Source organism: Channa argus, chromosome 7 (genome assembly GCF_033026475.1).
Source record: "Channa argus isolate prfri chromosome 7, Channa argus male v1.0, whole genome shotgun sequence".
Lineage (NCBI taxonomy): Eukaryota > Metazoa > Chordata > Actinopteri > Anabantiformes > Channidae > Channa > Channa argus.
In genome coordinates, this window is record NC_090203.1 from 1,561,739 (window position 1) to 1,587,719 (window position 25,981).

The following is a 25,981-nucleotide window of genomic DNA, read 5'->3' on the forward strand; positions in this document are numbered from 1 at the left end:
GATCTATTATTACTTTCTGCACATCCACACATCCATTCAAACAGCAGTGTTACCTTTCCATCACTGATGATGTCGAGGCGATGCCAGCGCCGGTCGGTGACGGTGGATTTCAGAGGGAGCTGCAGCGTTAGTGTTCCCGATCCATGGTTTATACTCAGAGCTGGAACCCCATTTATCAGTTCTGGTAAGGGAAAGGAGATTCACATAAATTACACAATGCTGCTGTCTTGAAATGAAATCCCAGGATTTCTCTTGAACACAAAAGCAGCTCCCATGACCTAAACCCTTTTCTTCTTCCAGCTTTGTTAAAGCCATGTTATTTGGCCTTTTGAGCCGGCAGAAATCTAGCTAACACAACAAATGTGTAAAAAAAAAAAAAAATGTGGCAACTATGTGACATTTGAGATTTGAGACAAGGCAAGATCAGATATACGAGATCCAGATATAAAAGCACAGTAAATGATTTAAAGTAAACGGAGCATCTTTTTGTGTTTCTGAAAAGTTGATGCGTAGTTGACTTAGCTAAGAGCAGCCCCGATGACCTGATCGAAGGTTGACATCATCGATGACATCATCGCTCTGTGTCGCTGAGTCAGCTACTGATTCCCATTAACAACTGCAGGAATCAACTCGGTCAATTGTGTGTCTTTCCATATCCTCCCAAGTGCTGCCCGTGTCTCTTGTTTCTGTGTGACCCAGTCGAACATTTAAGTGAAAAATGCATTAGAGTAATCGATGTCGCGGCCATGTTTGACGTTTTTCTTTCCGGGCCCACACTGCAACAGCCTGGGTTCAATAATTACGCAACTAACTAAAGCCACGAGATTATGCAAGTAGTGTTTGAAAGGCCATCTGCAGGCTAATCCGTTAACACCACATCAGGGCCCGTGGGAGCTGACATTAGAATTTATGATGCTTTCTGTCCGCTGAGAAAGTGTCTTCACTGCGTCATATTGATTTCCTCTTTGTGTTTGCTGAGGACGACGAGCAGCAGCGGCAGCACTGAGAGATTAGCCTGTTTGTTAGAGCGCTTAGAAGTTAAAAATAATGTTTTAACTTTCAGCTAAAGGAGGCCGCTGAGTGTTCAGTAATCTCAGAGCAGTGGCGGAGCGACACCCAACCTAGAAGAGTCATCAGTTCTGCTTGTTAAAGCTGTCAAGAAGGATGCAAATGTTGGAAAAAACCTAAGCCCAACAGGCCCTCTGATGTGGGCTTTCTGCCCAAGCTTAGGGTCCACAGCAAAATATCTTAACTGCACAGCAAATTACATTTGCTTTTGATTTTTCAAGTTACTCTCCAGTTTCTACTAGATCACAAAAACGTTCTATCAAACTCAAGTGGACGGTCTGTGAATATTGTGGACAGAATGTCAAGCTGTGAACAGAAAGATAAGACATCCAACAAAACCACCGCACAGAGGCAGAGATACAAAGAAATGAAATAATGAAATGCACGCGGGGTAAATGCATATGGTCAGAAGTGAGAAGTCATTTCACTCTTAATCAATGACGTCTGTATGCAACTGAAGACTTAGCATTTAAGGAATGTAATTAGCATAAATGACCAAACGTCTGAAGTCTTTCTAATAATACTGTGCCCGTAAAAAGTTTAACCTCGTGTTTTCATATAACAACGTGGTCAATTTCGTTTGGCTTTTGTGACAAAAGTCTATGGGGCTGCGTCTAGCTGATCGTGGCAGATTGTGGAGGTTTGTAGACAGCAGAGGCCACAGCTGAACGTGGGAAACATGACTGCAGACGTGAGCGTTGGTGAATTTTACAAACCCACGCTGCTGCCCCAATGAACCTTTAGGTCGAGAAATACTTATTTAACTATGTTAGACCCACAAAGGTTTTAATTCCTAATATTACATTTCGGTTACATGATATTACAATATTTATTAACTGGTAGCTGACTGACTCATGAGCTGTGCCTGCAAACTCACCCACAGCGATAAAATCCTCTTGCTCCCTTGAGTTGATGGGATCGAGGGGCCCGTTATACAGAAGCAACCCATTGGCAGATTCTGCCAGGAACTCCAGGGAGACGTGGCTCTGAAAGCAAGGCCGGAGGGGGGGGAACCAAGCGTAGCCCTGGCCGCCAAAGCTGTGTTTGGTCTGCTGGCACTCGGGGCCATCGAACATGGGAGGACACTTACATCTGAGAAAGAAATAGTTTCATTTTAGTGTTTACTTGCCAATAATATTGCCAATATCAGGATAATCATGTTGGTGAAAGCATCGTAAAGAAGATGTGCAATCCCACTAATGTATGATGACATAATCTTTGCAATCTCAATGGGAGCTATGGTCCTAAATAATATTATCTATATTTCAGCTGCAGTGGAGACAGTTTCTTTCCTGAACTCCCAACATTAATTTAATTGGACGGATAAACACGATCAGAGACAGAAGCCTATTCTCCTGTCAGACATACTATTAATGAAGTGGTTCAAATTCAGGATATATCTGCTGGTGTTAACATGCATTTTTGAACACAGTGGGGGAAACAGGGAGCTGAAGCTGAGATGCTGCAGTCGGTATCAAAACCAATAAAACTGTAGAGTATCTGAAGCCGAAAATGAGGCTTTTGGAGGGTTTGGAGTGAACATCAGAAGACATAGTTCCTTTCTTTTAATACCACTTTAAAAAGCATTTTTCAGCTGAAAAATTGGAAATCTAATGAAGAAATGGAGCTTAGCTGAGCTTAACTTAAAGAGGCTCATAAAGAAAAAGCTTCCGTGTTGTGCTCAAGCTTTTACGCTCGGTTAGTCAGAAACACTGAGAATCGAACTTCGACAACAAAATCTGTGAGCTGCTCAACAGATAATAAAAATCGTATGGTCCACATAAGTGATAATATGATGGAGATTACTTTTGAACAATTACAATGGAAGAGGGACTTGATGAAGTCGGGCAGCGCCGACGCCTCACAGCTGCTTGTGTGGGTTTCCTCCGGGGACACCAGTCCCCCCCCCCCCCCAGTCCAAAGACGTGCATGTTAGGTAAATTGGTGAATCTAACAAACAGGAGAGTGTGAATGGTTGTGTGTCTGTGTGTGTCTCTCTGTGGCCCTGCGATAGGCCGGCGACCTGTCCAGGGTCAACAGCTGGGAGACGCTCCAGCTCCCCCCGCAGCCCAAATACGAGAAGCTGTGACGGATAATGGATGGATGGATCGACCGACAAACAGAAGACTGCACTTACCTGTATCCCAGGGGTCCGTCCTGGCACGTTCCCCCATTATGGCAGGGGTTGGTGGGGTAAGCGGAGCAGGCCAGGTGGATCGCCTCCCTGCCCCTGCAGCCGCACCGCGCCATTGACGAAGCAGCCAGTGACACCAGAGTGGTGTTACTGAAGCTGAGAGCCACCGGGGCCTGGCTGAACGAGACCTCATTGCTGCAGCCTCCAGACTGACTGCAGTCCGTGTGGGGGCAGTCATCAACGCCCACCTGAGAGATGGACACGCCCAGCATGGCCTCCAGCTGTGGACAGATACAACATTTACTATAGGTCATATTACAGAGAAATGAATCTGTGAGATACGTCAAAACAAACGGTCATCTAACTAAATTTACCTAAAACTAAAAGGTTAGTGCTAAAAGCTAATGGTAGCATTAAGCTAACCACTAAGTTTAGCATGAAAGTAAAACTAGCATAAAGCTAACAAAACCAAAACTAGGACTAAAACGAAGGTAACCAATACTAAAAATGCTATTACAATACAACTAGTACATGAGTTACATGAGTAGCTTCAAAAAAAAGGAACAAGTAAATAACGAAAACATGTGATACGAGAACACGAAGACTTCTGAGCTAACAGAGAATTGCAGACAATGGCTGCAGACATAAAATGGTGACTGTCAACCAAAAAAGGGTGTTTCTTTATTATCTTTAACAACTGTTTATGGCATTACATAAAATGAATAAATGAATAAATGCCAATTTATACATTTTAGGTAATAAACAAATACATAAAAAGAAAGTCTTCCATAAAATACATATTTCATACATATTCCCCTCGTCCTTTGATTTGACATATTTCTAATTTTCTTCAAATTTGGTAGTTCCCATAAAACTAATGTCACATTCAGGAACCACAATACTTGATGAAGCTTAGAACATTCAGCTGTTTTCTAAGATATGAGATATATGTGCCTATTACTTTTTGCATATTATGTATTTGTCCCTTTCCTTTAACTCAATACTTTTTTATTTTTCAATGCTCATTCAGTCTTGGAAATGTGAATACAGGTATAACATGTGTACTTCAAATAAGGCACAACAATAAAAAATAATTACCAGCCATGATTTTATGAACTCTGACCTTGACAAGTCTCAAATGTTACAAAGTGGTAAAAGTGATTTTGTAAATGCAAACGTCCGAGTCAGAATGTTTCATATGTCTTTAATAACTCAAAATGAACATGACAAAAACTTTGGTTGTAGTTTAATCTTTAGATAATTTAGTTTTTTAAACAGGAAGGCAGATAAAATTCCATCTTTGTAATTTGCCGGAAGAACCCAATTTAAATAAAGTCTTGCTGACGTTTACGACTTCCGGAAAAGCTAACAACCTCCTGACGAGGTTGACAGTCCGCCATCTTGTCTGCAGACAGGATCTCTGTGATAGATTTGATCTGATGTCTGTCTGCATCAATGAGACATGCATTGACTTTATTTATGCACCTTGGTGTTTCTCCTTTTCCCCTCTTGGTAATGTTTTGTTGTCATTGGCTTTCTGTTGGAGATTCTTCCGTTTCTCTGCTTGTCATCATGATTCTTTTCTCTCGTTTTGTCTTTTTGGGTGAGAGGGTTTTAAGTCAGAGCCCCCCAGGGTTTTCCTGTCTCTCTCCGACTGTGTGTATTTCTTTTTTTGGAGTTAGTTATTCAGTTGACACTCTTATCCTCAGTGACTTCACACTCCCCAGGCAGGGCTTTATTTTCTGGCTCCGTCGCCAGTTTGTAGAGTATCAGATTTTCTTGTTGTAAATCAGCCAAGTTACTTTAACTTTTAATCGGAGATAATTAAAGACACACTTTTTACTGCAGTATTTGATGTGCAAGTTATTTTTAATCCCCCTGGTTGCTCGGTATTTTTTGTTGTTTAAACTTAACACTTTCCATTGCTGCACTTGTCTTTTATCGTGTTTTTTTCTTTCTAACAAGGTGCCTCACAGTATTAGATGCACTGTGTAACAGAATTAGTCCCAACTTTCTGCCTTAAGATATTTAACGGTTTGCTTTTTCTGGCTGCAATAATCACTTTACTTTTGCTGTTTGATAGGCAGATTTTCAGTGTCATTGATAACAAATATTTTAGGGTTGCAACAAATTTGTAATTATGTTTATTATCAAATTCTCTGTGAATATTTTTTAAAAATAAATGTCCTAATACTTTTAGTTAAGTGAAATGCTAATGTAAAAATCCTAATATCTCGCCAAAGACCAAAGAGCCACAAAGCAGTAAATGTCCTTGGTTTGCTCAAAACATAACAAGTTTTTGTTAACAAATGTTTTTGACTAACTCATACTGTCCACCACATTGCTACGCTGTGCAGAATTTACAGCGTTAATCAGTAATCACACACACACACACACACACACACAACTGTGTCCTCACCTTGGCTTTGTTTGCTGCCACGTAGCCGTGCAGTTTCTCGGCCTTGTAGTATGGGGAGCCGTGAGCGGCAAACCAGACGCCGAACTCTTTCTCCCCCGGCCGGCTGGTGTTGCTCACAGAGAAGATCAGGATGTTTTCTGGCAAAGTCTGCAGGAGTTCTGCCAACGTCCGACCCAGACGGGAGAACGGACTCTCCTCACCGCCACTGCTGCTGAAAAACGCCTCCACGGTCAGGTCTACAGCAGAAGAACAGATTTTTAAAGCATCAGTATTAAGGAAGAAAAATTTGAAAACAGCCAAACATGAAAGAAGACAATTGTGAAACAGAAGACATGTAAGTACGAGCAGGCAGAAGAATATTTCCCATCATGCCCCATTTGTTGCCTGTTGTTGGAGCCTGAGGAAGCTGACAGCCACTCTGTGTCAATTATAGTTACAGTGGCAAAAAGGGTGCACGTGTGCATTTTGAGTCAAATTTGCAGAGAATTTCAAGTAAATTGCTAAAGATAAATGACACAAAAGTGCCACAAACCTACTGGGGAAAAAGAAGAAGGTGCATTTTTGTGTAAATGTGAGGAACGTTTGTTTCAGTCTGTATTTGTTGCCTCCTCAGTGACATTCGTCACAAATACTCTTACGTCAATAGTTAAAAAAGATTTTTTTTCTTCCCTAACATTTTTTATTGAGCACACACCTGTGGATGGAAACCAGTTTCTCCTTTCACGGAGTTAAGTTATCTAGTAAATCAAAGTACACCTTTAAAATCAATCGGCGAGGCTTACTGGACAGACGGATGGAGGCGGCGTTTTGTAGGGCGTCCTGCTGCAGCTCCATGACGACCACCTGAGCCGTGGAGGTGACGTCGGGCCATGTGGGATCTGACACGCGTACCTGCAGGTGGTAGGAACCTAGAGGAGTCCCCTCCCTGATACTGAGCTGACCTGAGCTCTTGTTCAGATTGAAAAACCTGAGAAAGAGGCAGAGTTCATGTTAGGTGGGGATCACTTCCTTCATATGTATCATGTTTTATTCCTTTTGTCTGGATTTGTTTGAAGAGTCCGAGGCCTCGGACTGAACGCAGACAAACCGTTATTTAACTGTTACTAGTCATTTTGTGTAATGGTAGAACTTCTCTTTGGGATTGTTTCCTCATCTCCTTGTGGTCATTTTAGAGCATCTCGGCTAACGCGGTGCTAGAACACGCCGTGAAGACAGGTAGCGCTACACGTGCTGCACTTGCTGAAGACCTGGGACGTCCTATGAACAAAGTGTAAAGAAAGCAGCGTAATCTTACGGCTTCCCCTGCGTTCTCTCTCATTAAAGATGGTTTCTGCTTCTAATGGAGGATAGGTGCCCTATGACTCTCAGGTAAGAACAGTCACCTCATACAGAAGTTCAGACTCTCTAAAGTTTAAAGATAAATTTCACAAGAATACATATTTAACATCCATTTACACGTTTTTAGGGTTCGTCAAACCAGGAAGAAGACAAGGCATAACGTTTATTAAGTTTAACCTCAATGGAAGAATGACAAAGATATGGGTTATTTGGTAGAAGATATCCAGTTCGACCTCCTGGGTGGAAAATCTGTGTGGAATAAAATGCAGTCTGGGCTGGTGTTCATATCCGTGTATTTTTCCACGCAGTCCTAAGTCTTGGTGAAAGTCTTTCTCGGATGGGATTCCTCAGATCGCGCTCTGAGCAGATGGAGGTCTAAGGTCTACTGAACATTAATTCCTGTGGGGTGTTCTTGATCGGGAAAACTTTGGCAAGTCGTGGCATCGTGGCTCGGGTCCAGGGTGTGTGCCATCGCCTCGTCTAACCGTTTAACCTCTTTATACTGAGGTGACCTCCACAACTCAGAGCAGATGGATTAATTAACCGTGGCTGAATGGAGGCCAGAATGAGTTTGGGATCAAAGCTAAGCTGCGGTTGCTGCAGGGAAAGCTGTCGCTACCTTCTCTCCTGGATTCCCACCATGTTTTTGAGATTCCTAACCACGCAACACGGCACTTCACTGACAGGAAACCAATGAGAATTTGTTATGTGCACATCCATTTTCGACAAATGACATTTTACAGGCTTTTTACAGATACTGGATGCTGCCGTCTTCTTTATGTTCTCTGTGATTCTCTGTGAGGTGACATGTTGCTATTGAAACACTCATTCGCTTTAATAGAACAGTTTTATCATTTCTATATGTAAATAACATGCGTGATGAGAGGCGGCCGTGCAGGCGTATCTCTGCCTTTGTTCACGACTGTTTTCTTTGTCGTCTCTTGTCCCCCCCACCCCCTCACCCCCCTTACAGGTGTCTTGTTAGAAGACAAGGCGGTTTCATGGAGCCCAATCAGCCTCTGCTTCCAGTCTGTCCGCACGAAGCTTCGCCTCTTCAAACAAAGCGAGCGTGCCTCGCTGAGCTTCACTGGGAATTTTCAATACCGCTGGTTATGAAGTATTAATAGCAGTTTTCTAACAAGTCAGATCCCCTTTTCTATCCCTCTCTCCTTCCCATCCTCTGCCCCTTTCATTCTTTTCTCTTTCATTGTTTCTCGTTTTTTTTCTCCGCCTCCTCTTTGTCACACTGCACCTTTTCTGCAGTCTTTTCCTCTCTAATCTAAAATGTGCTGTGTTTTTCTTCCGGCATCTCTTGCCGAGGACACATAAGGAGGCAGGCATGTCTGCGTCAACCCGTCTTCCAACAGCGTTATATATCTGCCATTCTCTGGCCGGTTTCATCCAAAATACCTAAAGTATGCCTAACAGGAATGTGTACATTTAGCGTAAAGGAGGTTACGGCCTCTTCATAATCAAATCCCCAGGACTAAATCATTAATCAGTTGTTCTTAGTGGTGTAATTATAATCTACCTTAAATTAAAAGGAGTTCACAACTGTATAACTTACTATCTCTCCATGCAGGTGTTCTGCTGTTTTCTGTCCAGATATTCACAAAGATTGAAGTTTAAAGACATTTAGCCTGTGGTGCTTACAGCAGTGTGTCACTGCACACAAGATACAACTAAGTTAATTAAGCTTCACTTAAGGTGTAACACATCTAATACTATCACCCTCAAACATACAGTGTAACCTGAGGTGTCACTTATAGATAATAGACAGTCAGTAAATAAACTAATATTATATTTTTACCAGGCAATTCCAGCCACTTCCATGTATTTCATCACTGTAAACATCACATCCGTGTCAGCACAACTCCATTCTTTATTGCGTGCAACCCAAATTTGAGTGGAGGGACTGGAAATGTGAAAAGATTCTGAAATATTGCAAAGATTACAATTCAAAGTTCAGAGGAGGAAGCAAAGTCATAATGGTTTATCTGCGTAATGAGCATGTGGAGAAAACATGTTCAGGTTTTTCCATCATTTGGAATTACGGTTTCTTCGCCTGCACACTTTAATGGCAGCGAGCGCAGAACTGTTGCCACTAACTGTTTATCTCAGCTCACAGTATTTTGGGAAGGAAACACATTACTTCCTTACCTCTCTGTGACTCATTCTCTATGCACCTCTCTACTTCTTTCTCATGCTGTGCATTATCTCCTGACATGCTGAAAGTGCCAGCCTGCCTCTCTACCGTGCTCTTTATCAGTATCTTCCTCTTTGCCTTGTTAGTTTTCCACCCCACTTAGCTCCTTTTCCTCAGATCTCTGCTTCTACCTTAATGCTTTACCTGTCTAATTTCTTCACCTTACAGCTTGGTTGCCTTCCTCTCATTCAAACCTGCCTTACCTCCCTTAATTCAAGCCTAGCTTTTTCACCTCTACCTCCAACTTTCCCCTTATCTCTTGGTTCATGTTGCCTTTCAACACTTTAACACATTTCCCTATGTGAGATCAAAGTACCTGGACGGTTTGCCTTCGAAGCGGTACACCTTCTCACTCCAGTCATCAAGGTCGGGGGATTGAATGCGTCCCAGCACCGTTGTTGGCAGAATACCTAGCAGGAGGCGGAGAGTAAAAAAAAAAAAAAAAGTCAGTCGCTTTGAAAGGAATTAGTTTTGAATACAATGCATCCCTGTGGTACGGTACAAGCAAAACATTAGGAGTGAAGGGGAGAAAGTAGACGCTTCTTTAAGGAGATAAGGTGATGTTGGCACGTGCGGTCATGGTCTGACAGCACAGCGGGAAGATGTGCACACATTAGAATCGCTCGCAGAGTGTTTCTGATGTCTTCTAAAGAAGCCGAACACGGTGTTGTAATCTCTTTAGCTGTGAAATCAGCCACCTTTTAAAAATGGCTGCTGCTTACGTGCCCGTCAAACCCGGGACTTAAGCTGGAGTTAATTGTTTGCTTCATGGCATGTTGCTGAGTTATGTGATGGATTCATATTAGCGGGTTAATGTACTTTCATGTGGAAAGGCCCCGGAGAGGGAATCCACTAAAAATACATTAAAGAAAACCGTAGTTTTTCCAGCAAATTACAACAGGCTGACAGATGGTATGAAACACTAAATAAGTGATGTGGGCTGGAGCAGGAGCCTGCAAGCAGTCGACTGTGACGAGCACGGGCTTAACAACACGAGCACCGAGCACTCAGGAGACGACAGGAGAGACACTGGGGGACCTGGAGGTTACAGGAGCTCATCTGTGACCAAAAAAGCGACCAGTCTGAATCCACCAGACCAGCACGACTCTGAAGTGGGACAATGAATGACAAATGTTTCCTCTGTCCGCCATCAGGGTGTTCTCCTTGAGCAAGGCAGTATAACCTCAACTTCCACACTGGAGGAGAAAGTATTAGGTACTGTGAGGCTCTCAGGTGTGAAATGGAAAAACAGCAAGTGCACTCGCAAAGCCTGCTCGTGAATAAATGAAGGTAATCAAGAAAAAATAATAATAGTCAAGTGGTAGCGCAGGCATAACGGCAATGAAAAACTCTCATGAAAAACAATGGAGAAGCTCAAAAGCACAAATGACCATAAAGAGATACAAAAGGATTCCAAAGACAGGCCGAAAAATCTAAATGAAGACACAAAACAGCCCGAAAATGATGAACAGAGACCAAAAACTTCCAAACCAATTAACTACAAATACAAAACAACAACTAGCAGATGTAAAAAAAAAAAATAAAAATCACACAATAGCTAAAAACAGAAGAAAAGTGACTAAAAACACACAACGTAAGACTCCAAGTGACACCAAAGAACAAAAAAACCAACAAAAAAAAAATTGGTTCATAGGACCGTAACACACCAAGGCAACAGTCAGCTGTCAGCTAGTGTCAGCTGATCCCTAAACATATTCAATGGATGTCAGTTCTGTCAGTGAGAGCAAATACTCTGAATGTCAGTGCAGTTTGTAACTTTCTGGTGTGTGATGCCCACATGTCGGTGCCCGGGGGCACAGACCAACATACCTTCATAACTGTAGACGATGAAGTCGCTGTGTCCTGGTGAGTGGGGGTGATCATTTCTGTCCCCAATGACGACCGTCAGGGTGCTGGTGGAGCTCATTGGAGGAGAGCCACTGTCAATCATAAGAATCGGGAGGCGATACTCTTTCTGTCTCTCACGATCAAAGGTACGGAGGGCGGTGATGGCAGCACTGCCATTGCGAAAGTCAGTCAGATTGAAGTTGGTTGCATCTGAGGTCAGCATGAGGAGCCGTATGGAGAAGGGTCCCCCATTGGAGGAGGTGTCACGGTCTGTGGCGTGGACGAGGAAGGAGGTCTCATTCATGAGTACTGCCTGGGGAGCCGCCGTGTTCTCCCAAACAACAGGTTTATAGGGGACCTCGAACTCTGGCCCATTGTCGTTAACATCGAGTACAGACACCACAACGATGGCGGTGCCAGTCAGTGGGGGAGTCCCAGCATCTGTAGCGAGGACCATGATCCTGTGCTGCGAGATTTTCTCCCTGTCCAGAGAATCGGCCACTACGACCCAACCAGACTGGTCCACCAGGAACTGACTGTAAGGGTCTGAGTCTCTGGAAATACTGTACGAAAAGTGTCCATTTTGGCCCGAGTCTAGATCTGAAGCTGTGACCTGAGCGACAATAGTCCCCACAGGTATGTCTTCAGACATGGCTGGAGACTCATAGAATTGGGGGAAGAAGATGGGGGCGTGGTCGTTAGAGTCCTCCACGTGAATGAGACAATAAGCCAGACTGAAGAAATCTGCATCCTCGGCCTTCAGGGTAAGATTGAAAGTCCTCTCCTGAGGTTTTTCAAAGTCGACCTTCTTCTTAAGCTTTATCACACCACGTCGGTTCAGTTTGTCTGTGTCCACAAAGAACTTTCTATCTTCGTCGCCCCCAACGATGCTGAAAGTTACCACAGCGTTTTCACCTTCGTCTCCGTCTGTAGCAGAAACTACAAGAACCTCGCTGTTAACCTCCAGGTCCTCTGTCACCTGAAGACAACACAATTAATCGATTAAAGATGAAAGAGGTTGGATATTTTTATTGCCTTGTGTTTGTTAAATTTTAATTTTTTAATTGACTCACCTGAGTGGTGTAGACCTTGTGAGTGAAGATGGGTGGGTGGTCGTTTACGTCTGAAACCATGATGGTAGCTGTGCCTGTACCCGCCAAACCCCCTCCATCTCTTGCCTCAACCACGACCAGATACTGGTCTTCTGTCTCCCGGTCCAGGGAGCGTAGAACCGTGTAGATGGTCCCTGTGGAGGCGTTGATGGAGAACAGGTTAAGGTTGATTTCATTTCGAACATTCTTGATGATACTATAGGTCATCATGGCATTTGTGCCCTCATTTGGGTCATCTAGGTCCATGGCTCGCATCTCCATGACCGAGGTGTCAGCGGGTGAATTTTCAGGCACTTTGCCGACAAAACACCCATCTACTTCCAGTGCCGGGCAAGGGAAGAAGGGCGCGTTATCATTGACATCTCGGACTTCTAAGAGCACATCGGCAAATCCTGTGAGTCCTGTGCCTCCCTCATCCGTGGCAAGGATAAGGAATCTCCAGGCGGGGCGCTCCTCGCGGTCCAGACGGCGTTGTGCATAGATTCTTCCAGTGCGTTCATCAATAGTAAATTCACCACCAGCACCCTGGCCATGGAGAGAGTATCGGAGGGCGGTCTGATCAGCCTCCTGGTCTGGATCCGTGGCCAATACCTGCAAAGGTTAGGCAAGAAAAGAAAATCCCAAATTACATATAAGCCTCTGTCTTCAAAGGATAAATGTGTGTTTTTTTATTAAGCTGCTGCAGAAGGATCAGATTGAGTGATCCGACCAGTTGCTGTCGGGATCTGGCCCTCAGTTCCACTTCACTGCCCTGGACTTTTATTTTGTTGCCCTTTTCCCCCCGTTTCTTGTCCTGTTCACTCCTTCAGGTTTATCCACAATTGGTTACACCTGTGTCTTTGCCACTCTATGTAACACCCTCCTTTCTGGCCTGCCTGTGTCGTGTCATCTGGACTCTGTTACCTTTTTGTGTTGGTCTGAGGTTTGGTTTGGTTTTCATTCGGTGTCACTTCTTGTGTGCTCATTTTTGTTTGCGGGCAACCTGAACATTGTAGGCACACGAGTTGTCTTAAAATGTAATGTTGGCAGGAAGGAAACAGGTATCAGGTAAACACACTCAGTCAGGTTTGTTTTCATTCCTGATCAACAGCGGACAGATAATTCAGCAACTTTGTGTGGCGACTGGTCAGAGTTTAAGTTTCTCCTCAAGTTTGGTTCATTTTCAGACCAACACTGTCTCACTTTCAGAAGAGGTGTTTAGGTGCCTTTAAGTAACTGGGGCACTCGAGAAAGGTTTTTCTAGTAGTGTGGGAACAGTTTTTACATGCATATTACAGATAATCCATAAATGTGCTGCAGCAGAGTAACTTGATTTCTCCTCCACCTCTGACTTATTTTGGAAGCCTGGCGCACAGATTATATCTTTCTAGTGACAGAAAACGTTGCTTTTCTTTCTTTTGGCTGTGTTCAAGCTGCTGCAGAGTGAAAGCACAGGGAAGAGAAAGGAAAAGAGAGAGGAGACGCACACACAGCTGATCCACAACAGGAACTGTGTGAATTTAAAACTCAGCAGAGCGAAGAGGCTTTTTTTCGACTTTGTGGGAACTTTAGACAGACTTTGTTCTACAAATGAGGCGCCATCGCACCTTTAACAACCTGTCCTTTCATTCATTCTTTCGCTCAGCTGCTTTTTCCTTTCTGCAGCCTTTCGTTGCACACATGCACAGTTGGAGAAAGTTGATTAGAAACCTGGTTCTACCTGGGAAAACCAGGTTTCCCAATCCCCTATCCCGATGTCCTCAATTTATATGATACTTAAGAAACCAGCTTTCCAGACAAAGACGACTGTAACCTGATTTCTTAAGCCCATGTGAACACACTGATTGTCTTATGTTGAAGAGAGGATTAGTAAAAAGGGATCTGAAAGTTCACTGCCTGTCCTACATCCGCTCCCACAACCATCCGTAGCAAAGAGACCGGCGTTGTTGACTCACTAAAGGCCGTATGATTTTGATGATGACTTTCTTCCTTAAATGGGTTTTTATTTTGTTTCTTTTTTGTAACGTGTGCAGCTGGGAGGAGGCACTGATGGCTTTACTCCCCACCCTCTCGTGCAGCCACTCAGCACAGCCAGGAAACCATTACGCCTTTGTTTTACCCATAGCCACACCTCATTCACATGGTCCAGAGTCACACCTGATCATCTCTGCTGCAGGTAAGTAAACCACAGAGAAAGTTCGGTTGATATTAAGTTGGTCTTCAAACTATAAAACCAATGAAAGTATCAGAAGTGACACGGAGAACCCAAACATGATGTTCGCCAGCTAAGGAAGTGGGTCTCATTATACAGGCACTGCGGTGAATCATGTTGTGGGCTGACACATTTGTAAAGCCAAGCTGGTTGAAGCCACACTGATGTTTCACTCCAATAACGGTGTTTGCTTTTGAAGGAACAATTGCTTTTTGGTGTTTTTTCACCGAGGTGTTTCTTATCACGGCGGCTGAATTGCTTTTTCATTATGTACAAATGTCAAGCCCAGCCAACAGGACATGTGGCAGCGAGCTGATTGCAGCAGCTGCCCCCGCACGCTGGGACTCTGCAACACAGCAATAAACATTTCTCTGTTGCTTTGTCCTGTTTGCTTAATTAACCTGCCTCCTTGCTATCTCTGTGAACAAGGGGGACGCGAGCGGCGGCGGCGGCAACGACAGCAGCTCTCACATCTGTCACAGCAACACACAATGCAATTAAAAGTTAATAGATGCCAACAAAAGCAGGGAAAAGTAGACTTTTACCCTGTCTTCTCCTCATTTTCACCAGAGGGCTTGTTTACAGAAGCCTTTGAAGTCCCCCGCCCCCCCTCCCCCCGCTGCTCCCCCCCCCCCCCATTGGTTCTTTGCATTTCCTGACAATGTGATGCAGGTAGACAATATTGAAGATGAGCAGTCGCGGCGCCACAGAGGAGGCTGCTGCACTGATGAAGTCAGAAAAATATTCATTTCAAATTGGATTTTCCCCTCCGTTCGCTATCTGCTGAATTGTATTAATACGCGGGGCTCAGAGTGGCGTTCGTTCAGGGAGGGGCCGGCTGCAGCGCGCCTCTAAAACTATTGAGAGCGCTCGAGAGGAACCGAGTGCACATCAAATCAATTCCAGCAGGCGAGGGGAAGCAGGCCCGGGTTGAGGACTGGGTGACACATTCGTGTCTGATGGGGATTACTTCCCTGCCCTCTCTGACGCGCATCCACCTTTTCTATCTGATTTATCTTGGCGCCACATGCATATTACTGTGAATTACCAGAGATACGTGTGACGAAAGGCAGATGAAATCAACAGAAGAAGCAGGTCGACTCTGACTTTTCCTAGTCAACTTTAGATGCTGGGCCCTTCCTGTCAGGAGATTCTGGATTTGTTGAAACCGCTGCGTCTCCGTGAGCTGATATTGTGTTAAGCAATGTCACACATGTGCGATGTGTTAGCATGTGGACACTGTAGCTCTGCTGAGGTGTTGCTGCAGGCTAATTCGACTCTGTGTTTGAAGCGGAACCGATGCTATTAGATTTTTCTGCAGTAAACTCGATACGTTTTGCCATGTTGTTCGCATAAAGTTCGATTTTTTCACAACAAGCTCCTTTGTGGCAAAGGTGCATCTGGACCGGATGGACATCTGATTGCTGCCTGCTGTGATATAATGTGAAAGCTTTGGGAAAAATATAATAATCTATTAATTCATGCATTCATCCGTTTTCTGTATCCGCATACACTGTGCAGGGGTGGAGAGGGGGCTGCTGCAGCTCGTCCATGGAGGTTCATCAGGTCATAGTGATCCCGGAATGAGCCTGATCAAGGAAGAATAGTAAATGTGGGATACGTTTCCATGCGTGCGTTGGCTAAAAAGAAAGACCATTGTCTGGATAAATGGCTGGTTTACTACACTGAGCCTAACTTATCGATAGTGGGACAGTCGGCATCAAATGCCGGCAAATCTGGACTTTTTATTTAGTGCTCAATCACATAACTGTGCAGGATTTAATATGACATGCAGCTGTGTGCAAATACTGTGAAAGGCTTCAAACAGTCAGCGTAGTGAATAACAAGCACAACACTGTGGTACAGTTAATGTGTTTCTGTTGCAGAACTAGAGAAGGAAACTGCATATAGTCTGTATGATCTCAAAGATTATGATTATTAACACCAGGAAGTTATGGAAGCAAACATGCAGTTGCAACAGATGTGCCCTTAAAGAAAACTGCACAATCGTTGAAGTCAAAAATATTCATGTCACAGGATATGAAGAATATGTGACTGGTGCAGGAGCAGATTCAGCCATAATTAGCCTTTTTAAGAAGACCTCACTGGTAGCAGCTCCAAAATGTGAACATTTTCTAGTTCCCCACTTTTCAATGACAATTAACCCAAATGCATTGTCAATCAATTATCAAATGTGACCAACGTCCCATCAAACACAAAGACCGACCTCCAGGATGAAAACTGGCAGCTGGGTGAGCTCCTCTGTGACCACAGCGTGGTACTCCGTCTGGCTAAAGATGGGCGCCTCGTCATTGCGGTTGAGCACCTGAACCACCACGAGCGTCTCGTTCTCCCACTTCCCATCAGAGGCCACCAGCCGGAGCTCGTAGCGCTGCTCCATCTCATAGTCCAGCGGCTGAGCCACGAAGATGGTGCCCACCTCAGGCTCCACGTCGAAGGTGCCCATGGTGTTTCCGGCGGTGATCTGGTAACGCAACTTGGCGTTGGCACCTGGGTTGGGGAGAGGACGACAGGTGAGTTTGTGGTGTTAGGGGGAGCTGAAAGAAACCTTTTCATCCCTGTGATGAAGAAGAAAAAACATTTGCCTAGTTTGTGGAAAATGAGGCTAATAGCATTGGATCGGATGCATTTCTCTGACTTCGTGACACTTTTGAGCACAAATGAAAAGCGGTTAATTAAAAATAATGTTAGTTGCAAACTTTCCAAACATTTCACCTTTTTTTTTATTTAGAGGAACTAAAAAAATCTGCCTCTTATTAAGCAGTTGGTGCCATTCAAATTACCATCACACGAAGGATCACAAACTTTAATACTTTAAATTTAAAACCTAAATTAGAGTCGCAGCATGAGCCAGCACACACAGATTCTGCTACACATCCTGTTTAATTTAATATCCTGGCAAACTTATTCTAGTTTTTATCATTCAATCACGTCTTCAGCCAACGAAATTGAACGTTATTGTAACCGTGATATCAAGAATTATTTATAGCCGTCTCTGTTCTCGGTCTATTTCACCTCCATTTGTGTGTTTGATGTTAAAGCACAGGTTAAAAAAAACACCATCATCTGCCAAATGAGGAGCTGTCAGTCACTCGATGACAGTGCAGCTCTTATTGTGAAAGGGAGCTTCTTGACTTATATTGGAGCAGATTTCCATGTAGAAAAACCAGTGTTTGATTGGCAGTGGACACACACACACACACACACACTGAGTGATGACTGCATGTGGACAGCAGCGGCAGCAGATATTAAATATTTGGGAGAAAAACAGACGTTTCTCTCACAGCGGGGCTCATTAAACTCTCCTCCACAACATTCTCCTCACTCCTTTGACTTTTCTCTTCTCCACTTGTCTCCTGTGCTGCTCAGTTTCACTCCTTTTTTTTCTTGCATCAATCTTCCTTTGTTCTTTTTTTCCCCGTCCTCTCTTGTCCTCTTCTGTCCTCCTCGTTTCACTTCCTGACGTCCCTTTTTCCACGTCTGCCGACTTTTCTGCTTCCCTCCTCACATCTTGGCCTTAATCAGCATTTCTTTATGGTTCTTGCTACATCTACACTGTTTCGTCTTTCCTCTCTCCTCACATCCTCACCTCCCCTTTTTTAAATCTTTGATTCTCCTCCCACTCATTTCTAACACTCTCTTGTCCATCTAGTCTCCTAAACTGCTCTTTCGTTAGTCGCCTGGTGCTCACTTTATTCTTCCTTACTTCTCCTCCTTCAGTCAATCCCTTACTTTTCTTCTCGTTCGTCTTTTTCCCATTTTGGTCTTGCTTCTTTTTTCTCACCTAAACTCTTCTTTTCTGTTCTCTTGCCTCCTATTCTCACATCTCCTTCTTCTTCTTTACTCTTACATCTTCTCAAAGCTTGTTGCTTTTTTCCTCTGTCCTTCTTAAATCCTTCTCTCCTAAGTCCTTGTCTCCTTCCTTCCTCCTTTCCTCCCCCGTCATCACTTCATTTCCTTATCATCTCATCAATCGTTTTTCTGCCTTTTGCTTTTTACGCACTCATGTTTTTCTTCTCTTTCCTCTCATTCCTCCTTCTCTCCTTGATTTTCCTCCATATTCATTTTAATTCACCTGTATTTATATTGCGCCAATTCACAACAAAGTCATCTCAAGGCACTTTACAGAATAAAGTCAAGACTATAAAGATGTATAGAGAGAACCCAACAATTTCCCCTTGAACAAGCCCTGGGGAAGAGTGGAGAAGAAAAACTCCCTTAAATGGAAGAAACCTGAGCAGAACCAGGCTCAGGGTGGACGACCATGTGCCTTGACCGGTTGGGTCGAGTGGAAAGTGAAGAGAGAAAAGAGCAGAGCAACAAAAAGCAACAAGAAAACATCTGGCTGGTTGGTTGGACCAGTAGCTGCACACAGGAAGACACACAGGGACACCTGCAGAAAGGGACAGAGAGAGGGGGACAGAGGTGGACAAAGACAACTAAGGGAGAAAACACACAGAGTTAATGTCATACAGTCTCCTCCTATCCGCTCTCATCTTGCTTCCTTCTTTCCTTTCCTCTCCTGGCCTCTTTCCTCCTCACTTGTCTTTCTTCCCTAACTTCTTTTCTCCTCCCATTTTTTAAAAATTCTGACCTTGTTTCTGGTCTCCCCATCCTGTCTCTCCTCTCTTCCTTAAACCTTTCGGCCTCTTCACTAATTTCATGCTTCCATCCTTCCTCCTTCTCTTTGTTTCCCAAACTCTTCCTATGCTCCTGTCCCCCTTTGTCTCTTTCCTTCTCCCACCTCTATTTCTCTCGCTTGTTTCTCTCTATTCTCGACCATATCTCCACCTATGCTCCCTCATCTCTTCGATTGTTTCCTTTGCCCTGCTGTCCTCCTCTCCTCTTATTTCCTGATAAGATGCCAACACACACGGACTTGGTAAACACACACACACATGCATGTTCAGAGCCCAGAGGCAGGTCTGTCTGGGTCCGTCCTGTCTCCTAAAGTCTCACCAAGGAGACATTAGGAGACAAACACCATCTGCAGAGACATAGAGGACCTTCATTATGACAACGGAAAGTAGTGTGTGTGTTTGTGGAAAAGCGTAAGTGCACCGGTCCTTCACAGCCTCTGAGCATGATCCGTTGTGACACACGCAGAGTTCCCATGTGTATGTGTGCGTTATTGTGAGTGTCTTAAATGTGTGTAAGGGGAACAGCTCCAGTGGTTTTTGCCTCCGGCACCCTCCCTAATGATCAGTGTGGCCATATGGCGTTGGCCCTCTCAACACACACACACACACTGAGGGATAGGGCTGATTTAATTCACGGTCTAGCAGGAGGCCCAAAATTGAGATTAAGGTCAGATCTCTGCTCCTCGTGAGATGGACCTGAGGGGAAAGTCGTCCCTGAGTGCTGACTGCAGGTCGACACTCTGAAGGACTACACTCATCTCTGGAGCATTTTTCATATCGATGTAAATCTGCATTAGAAAACATCTCATGTTCTGGCCTCTGATGGCTGCAAGAGATACTGCGGCTTCTTAAGATTCAGTTGACGGCACCACCCAAAAGTGCTGCGTGGTGACGCCATTAAAACAGTTTGTGATACTTTATTCTAAAGTCAGATCCTGTAGGTTTAGGGTGGGGTCTCCGGGGACCAATTGTTGGGTATATTTAGTAATATGTGATGTGTAATTTAGTGACTATTAATAAGCTCTGTACTGCACCTGAACGTTTCTTTCTTTGCAATGTTTGCATATTGTCTCATTTATCATATTTGTGGAGGTTTTAATGTCTCTTTATTTTGCCTTCACATCTGTGCTGCTGAGCTTGAATGAGCCAGTCAGCTGATCTAATTATCTCCCGACAACAACAGTTAGTAGACTTGTTTCTTTCTTCACTACACGCTGGCTCTGGATCTGGACATCATCCGCACGGTAACATCACTTCTGCTCTGTAACATGTAAAATCACAAGAGCAACGACACACACACTCATTAGCCTTTATTTACTCAATACTATTTCACTTCAATGCAGCGGTGTGTGTGTGTGTGTGTGTGCGTGCTTGTGTGTGTGTTTACTAAACCCCAGGGCGACACTAAAATGAAACACGAAACTCAGCGGATTTTCAAAAAAAAGCCTCCTGATCTCATTACCAGACGCACTTAGTTCAGCAAATTTTCCACTCAGAGTAGCAAACAGTATCCAGAAAACACACTGGGTGACAAAAGCTGCTGCGCCTAATTAGCTGTAGACCAGGGTGGAGGGGGAGGTAGGAGGCTTGGTAATCTACACCCCACTTCCAGTCCACCCTGGATAATTGCAACAAAACCTGAAATAAACACAGGGGTTTAATAGCAAAGGAGGGGATTAGTGTATTTGTCTGACCTCCAGTTTTTATCTGGACAGAAGGTCACCTGTGCTTCTACACCTGTCAGATTCAACAACAAACTGTGGTCATAATGGGTAACACACACACACACACACACACACACACACGCCTGCAGCCAAGGTGACAGTGGTACAGCAGTCAGAGGATAAGACCTTCAGTTTACAGCTCATTAAATGTCAGACTGGAGCTTTAACATTTCACCTTCTCTCACCTTCAGACACACAGTTGACACCTCTCATGTACAGGGAATGTTGCACATACACGTAAACACAGCAGGATCAGCGTGTCGGAAGACAGGAAGAGGTGCTAATAACTAATAATATCCACACAATCTGTTGGTGACAGTTGTGTATCATCCTACCTGCATGTTCTTCAATCAACCATATAATTATTTATATTACAAGGGGTCACGGACTGTGAAACCCCGAGGATCAGAGTGGACCCCAAACTCCAGGACAGTCCCAGAGCAGCAATCACACATTGGTGGGTGCTATACATTAGCAATAGTGATGTCCAAGTTTTGCAATGGAAATAAAGTAGCACAAAAGACTATTGCAAAGTGAACCAAATGACAAGAACACTGAACACTGCATGAGCACGTAGTGGGCAGCTGTGGTTATGTTTATGGATTTTTAGACCTTTGTCCTAGACTGGATGATTTACAGTACAAAGACAGGGTCATGGAATCGTTTAGAAAAGCCTTTAATGCCTTTAAATCTTCCTTTACTGCGAGAGCACAAGTTGCTAACTAACTACCAGAGATCAGTGGGGGAGGGGTTTCATTAAAAAGATGCATTTCTTGCAGATAATGGACCAAAATCTAGGAACAAGTGAAAGGCCACTTAAATCTGTCTGTAATGCTCCCAGTGCTGATTCAGCAGGGATCAGCTCTTAGGTTTTACATACACCTTCCACCTATCTGCCTGTTAGGAAGGTTCAGAGTGGGGGGGGGGTGTCAGTCGAGGGGTGTTTGTCAATTATCATGGGGAGCCTTTGACGAATACCAAACTGGGGATAAAGCCTCAGTGTATTTGACCTAATCATCAGTCCTGAGTCCTGAAACTCAGAGTTCTGATCACCCACAGTTTAGTGATGAACAATCAACCTGACAGTGGATAGAAAATTAATTAAAGGGAAATATTTACAACCTCTCGACCAAATTTAAAGACATACATACATGTCATGTAGATGAACAAGGGCTGGTTAATCAATGACGAGGATCATGTGGGCAGTTGAGGCCCTTATGACTGGTTAATTGGTTTTGTTGTATAAAGACGTTCAATCTATTCCTTTATACAACTTTTATTTAATAATTATCTATATTTTCCGTCTAAATTAGGGATTTTTTTCTAAACACAAAGGCCCAATCCAGCCCAACAGGTTAGGACATCCCCATTATAAATCATCCGATGAACCTTGAATATGAACACGAAGCAGAGTGTCAGACTATGTGAATGTGGATTCTTCTATGCAGGAAAAATAAAGATTAAAATAAGAAAATAAACAATCAGGCGTCAGTCGGCTTTCTGAGTAAAGAAAACCCCCAGAGGCTTTGAGACGTTGCCAACAGCCGTCATTAAAAGAGAGAGATAGAGACAGAGTTTGTGTTTGTGTTTTTGGATTTTTTTTCCCTCTTTTTGCCTCATGCTGCCTATTGGTTTAGAACATAGGAGGAGGGGGAGGAGGAGGAAGAGGGACAAACACAAACAAAGACACAAACATCAAAACTGTTGACCTCAGGGGAGCAGCAGCACTCGCTAACGAGCTGTGACACCGAGAGAAGAAGACGACGAAGAGAGGAGCAGAGGAGGAGGAGGAGAAGAACGAGGAGAGAATAAGACGGAGCAGGAAGAGACTTTGACTTTTAACCTCCTCGTCTACCAACAGCTAGTTCCAGCGCTGTGCGACACACTGTTACCCACAGAATACAGGAGCAGGAGAAGACAGAGAAAAGAAACGATCTCAAAAGAAGAGTGAGCGGAAAACAGAATTAGGACGTTTATATCTAATTCGTTACTGATCAGAAACATGTCATTTCTCCCGTGCATCAATGGACAGGACAGATACTGTGTCCTGTAAGACCTGATGTGGACCTATAGAAGCACACAGCCTAAACCCAACTTGACCAAACCACACAGATACACAAAATGTCTGCCACAAGTTCTCCCCTTCCTGTAGCTGAACCACAGCAAAGACACACGTTGTTGAAAAGTCATGATCATAAACTTCCCATCTACACCCGAGAGAAACGTCACTCACACCTGCACATTCACTCTCTACTTCGACGCCGGTGCTCAGACTCACCTTCATCCTCGTCGTTGGCGGTGACAGTGATGAGGACAAAGCCGACCTCCTTGTCTTCCTCCACGCTCACCTCATACACCAGCTGAGCAAACGCCGGAGCGTTGTCGTTCACATCAGTGATGAAGATCCTGACGTACGCCGTGTCTGGTTGAAAGACACAGTTTACTGAACTTCTCTATATTCCTCTTCAGTAAAGTCTATATTATATATATATAGTGACCAAAAACATTAGAACCATATGTTCTTATAAAGCCCTCCAGTATGACTCCACCACACTGTTTGACAGAGACGAGAATTATCATCTTTCTGACAGTTTCAACCTAAAAACTGACAAATTATGACCTTGTAAAGTAGAATTCATGGTAGAACTGCAGTATTGGATTTGATTAGATTGTACAAGTGGTCATAATGTTAATGCGACCAAGGAACAAGGGTGTGTCTCCGGGTCCCAGTCTGAAGTCTGGATAAATGCAATACATGGAATGAGGACATCAGAGGGACAGATCATGTTAGATGTTTGGAGATAAAGTCAGAGAGGACAGATTGAGGTGGTTTGGACATGTTCAGAGGAGAAAGTGTGAATATATGAGTAGAAGGATGCTGAGGGTGGAGCTGCCAGAGGACGACCAAAGAGGAGATTTCTGGATGCAGTGAGGGAGGACATGAAGTTAGGCCAGACTGTCGTTGAGGCAAAATGTGCAGCGTTGTTGATGTTGTGTGTGTGTGTGTGTGTGCGTGTGTGTGTGTGTGTGTGTGTGTGTGCGCGTTACCTGTGTTGGGCTGTCCTTGCTGGCCTGGTCGAGCCGACTCGGAACCATCCTGTGACTGCACCTCGATCAAATATGAGGCTTTCTGCTCTCGGTCAAAAGAGGCTCGGGTGGCGATGACGCCGCTGTGCGGATCGATGCTGAAGAGCTGCGAGTCCCCGCTCTCGTCCTTCAGAATCACATAGTGGATCTGAAGAAGGAGGAGGAGGAGGAGGAGGAGGAGGAGGAGGAAGAAGAAGGTGAAAGAAGCAGCAGCAGAAGAAGATAACAAATGATCAGCGCACTTGTGAGCGTTACTCACCATTCCGTGCGGACCTGAGTCCAGGTCTGTGGCCGACACCTGAGCAACTGATGTGCCGATCTCTGCTCCCTCGGGAACCGTGGCCTCGTAGGTGGACGACAAGAAGAAAGGGACATTGTCGTTCACGTCTGATGACAGAGAGACAAGAACACGATAAGCAGCAACGAAAAAAATCTGCAGTTTTTCTAAATTTATGGTTATTGTTGTTGTTGCTGGCAGAAGAACACAAAGAATCTGTCAGGCCTGTGAAAGCAGATTAAAATGGATTAAAAACGGAAAAGGCCAGACAGAATGTTACTGAGACGAAAGGGAAAGAGAAGCTACGAAAGTCAGAAAGATTTGTGCTTTTGCAACTTTTACAGCCATCAAGAAAACATCAATTGCACACAAAGACAAAAAGCAAGACAGAGAAACAGTCTGTGGTTTCTGAGTCCATCAAAAAGTTGGACTGTGTCTCCTCTCGCTAATGAAAACTGAGTTATTAGTGAGGAATTATTCTCCAAACACCCGGAAGAGTCCACAAAGCAGCTTGTCAGCTCACTTTCAAGCTCCGCTAAGCCAATTACAGCGTCCAGTGTGGGTTTGTTCAAAGCCAATCAAAGTCAGGAAGTGTTGTCTCCTCTTTGCGTCCCTCCACCCGCCTACAGATGCTGATTGGGAAATGAGTCACTGTGAAAATGAGGCGGCGTGGAGCTCACGCCACCAGTGGCTGCTGCTTCCTTCCTCTGTTCTTTTCACTGCCACAGACAAGCAGAAGACATGAACTGCCCTTCATTATTCACCTCCTTCTCTTTCTCCTCCTGCAGTTTTGCTCATTACGTCTAGTCTCTGTCGTTCCCTGATGGCTTCTCTCCCTCCGCTGGTCGGAGCTGAGCGGCGACTTTTATCAAGAGTACGAAAAAGGGGGATTCAGCAGCCCCGTGTCAAATTAAAAGTGCTGTTACAATACAAACAGCCTGATGCTTAGTTTGAAATACAATCCTCTCTCTCAACTTTGGAACCTTGTGCGTCACCTTTAACCCCTGACAAAGGCCAACAAACACCATCATGTTGCTGATGTAGGATGCGCGTTAAAAGGCGTCAGCTGTGTGTTAAATTCTTCGAAATAACACGTGGACCATTAAGGCTAAAGCCAACTACAGAGAATTCCTCATTTGTGGCACCAGCGATTCCCAATTAGATGAAACCAGCTGAGTGGCAGAGCAAGTCGCATTAATGTGGGAGTCTTACATCCATCCGTTCATTATCTGTAACATGCATCTCTAAGGACTGTGGGAGGAAGCCAGAGGAAGCCCACAGAGAAAGGCCCCGGTCAGTCAGGAATCGAACCGTGATCTTCTAGCTGTAGGTCGGCAGGGCGAACCACTCCACCAATGTTTAATGCCTGATGTCAAAACTGTTTGCATGGTTGTACTCATCAGACTCTGCGTCTCATCAGCGGTCCCAGAGATTCTGGGAGAGCTCAGGGCCCAGTGAACGAAGGCTGTGTGTGAAGGACTCGACGCAACTGCTGTTCAAATGCAGCCTTTGAAGTGTGCGGATCCTGTGCTGATCACATGTTTGTGATGCACATCAGCATCACGCGTGAACGTGTCATCACACACCGCTGTCCAGTGCTCACCAGCAAACAGAAAACCAACACGTCTCACATTTGCTCCCTGGATTAGCACATCCCACATTCTGTACTACGAATACTTCTGTCTGTACTGAATCAGCTGGCGGACCACAAAGCACGAGTGTCCTCGAGCGAGACACTGAACCCTAAGTTGCTCCCGTGTGTCTCTTTGTGTCTGTCCCTCGTAAGTTGCTTACAGATGACCACTGAGACGTTATAGGCCTGTCTCCGTGAGCCAGATGTTCAGGAATGATGACGATCGGACGAGAGGTGAAACACAGGTACGTCAACAGACCTGCATAGCAGCTCCCCCATCGGT

General features: G+C 44.4%; 1 protein-coding gene across 1 annotated transcript in view; it reads right to left on the reverse strand.

Annotated features, from left to right (window-relative positions):
- Window positions 1–25,981, reverse strand: part of si:dkey-22o22.2 (neural-cadherin) — a 101,402-nt gene that overhangs the window by 9,348 nt on the left and 66,073 nt on the right. Inside the window, exons 14-25 of the mRNA XM_067511715.1 lie at window positions 24,048–24,175; window positions 23,750–23,936; window positions 22,980–23,123; window positions 16,544–16,827; window positions 12,087–12,716; window positions 10,996–11,992; window positions 9,482–9,575; window positions 6,404–6,588; window positions 5,622–5,857; window positions 3,206–3,483; window positions 1,946–2,160; window positions 54–181 (exon numbers count right to left, since the gene is read on the reverse strand). Of these exons, the coding sequence (XP_067367816.1) occupies window positions 54–181; window positions 1,946–2,160; window positions 3,206–3,483; window positions 5,622–5,857; window positions 6,404–6,588; window positions 9,482–9,575; window positions 10,996–11,992; window positions 12,087–12,716; window positions 16,544–16,827; window positions 22,980–23,123; window positions 23,750–23,936; window positions 24,048–24,175 (3,506 nt within the window). The remainder of the gene's footprint in view (window positions 1–53; window positions 182–1,945; window positions 2,161–3,205; window positions 3,484–5,621; window positions 5,858–6,403; window positions 6,589–9,481; window positions 9,576–10,995; window positions 11,993–12,086; window positions 12,717–16,543; window positions 16,828–22,979; window positions 23,124–23,749; window positions 23,937–24,047; window positions 24,176–25,981) is intronic.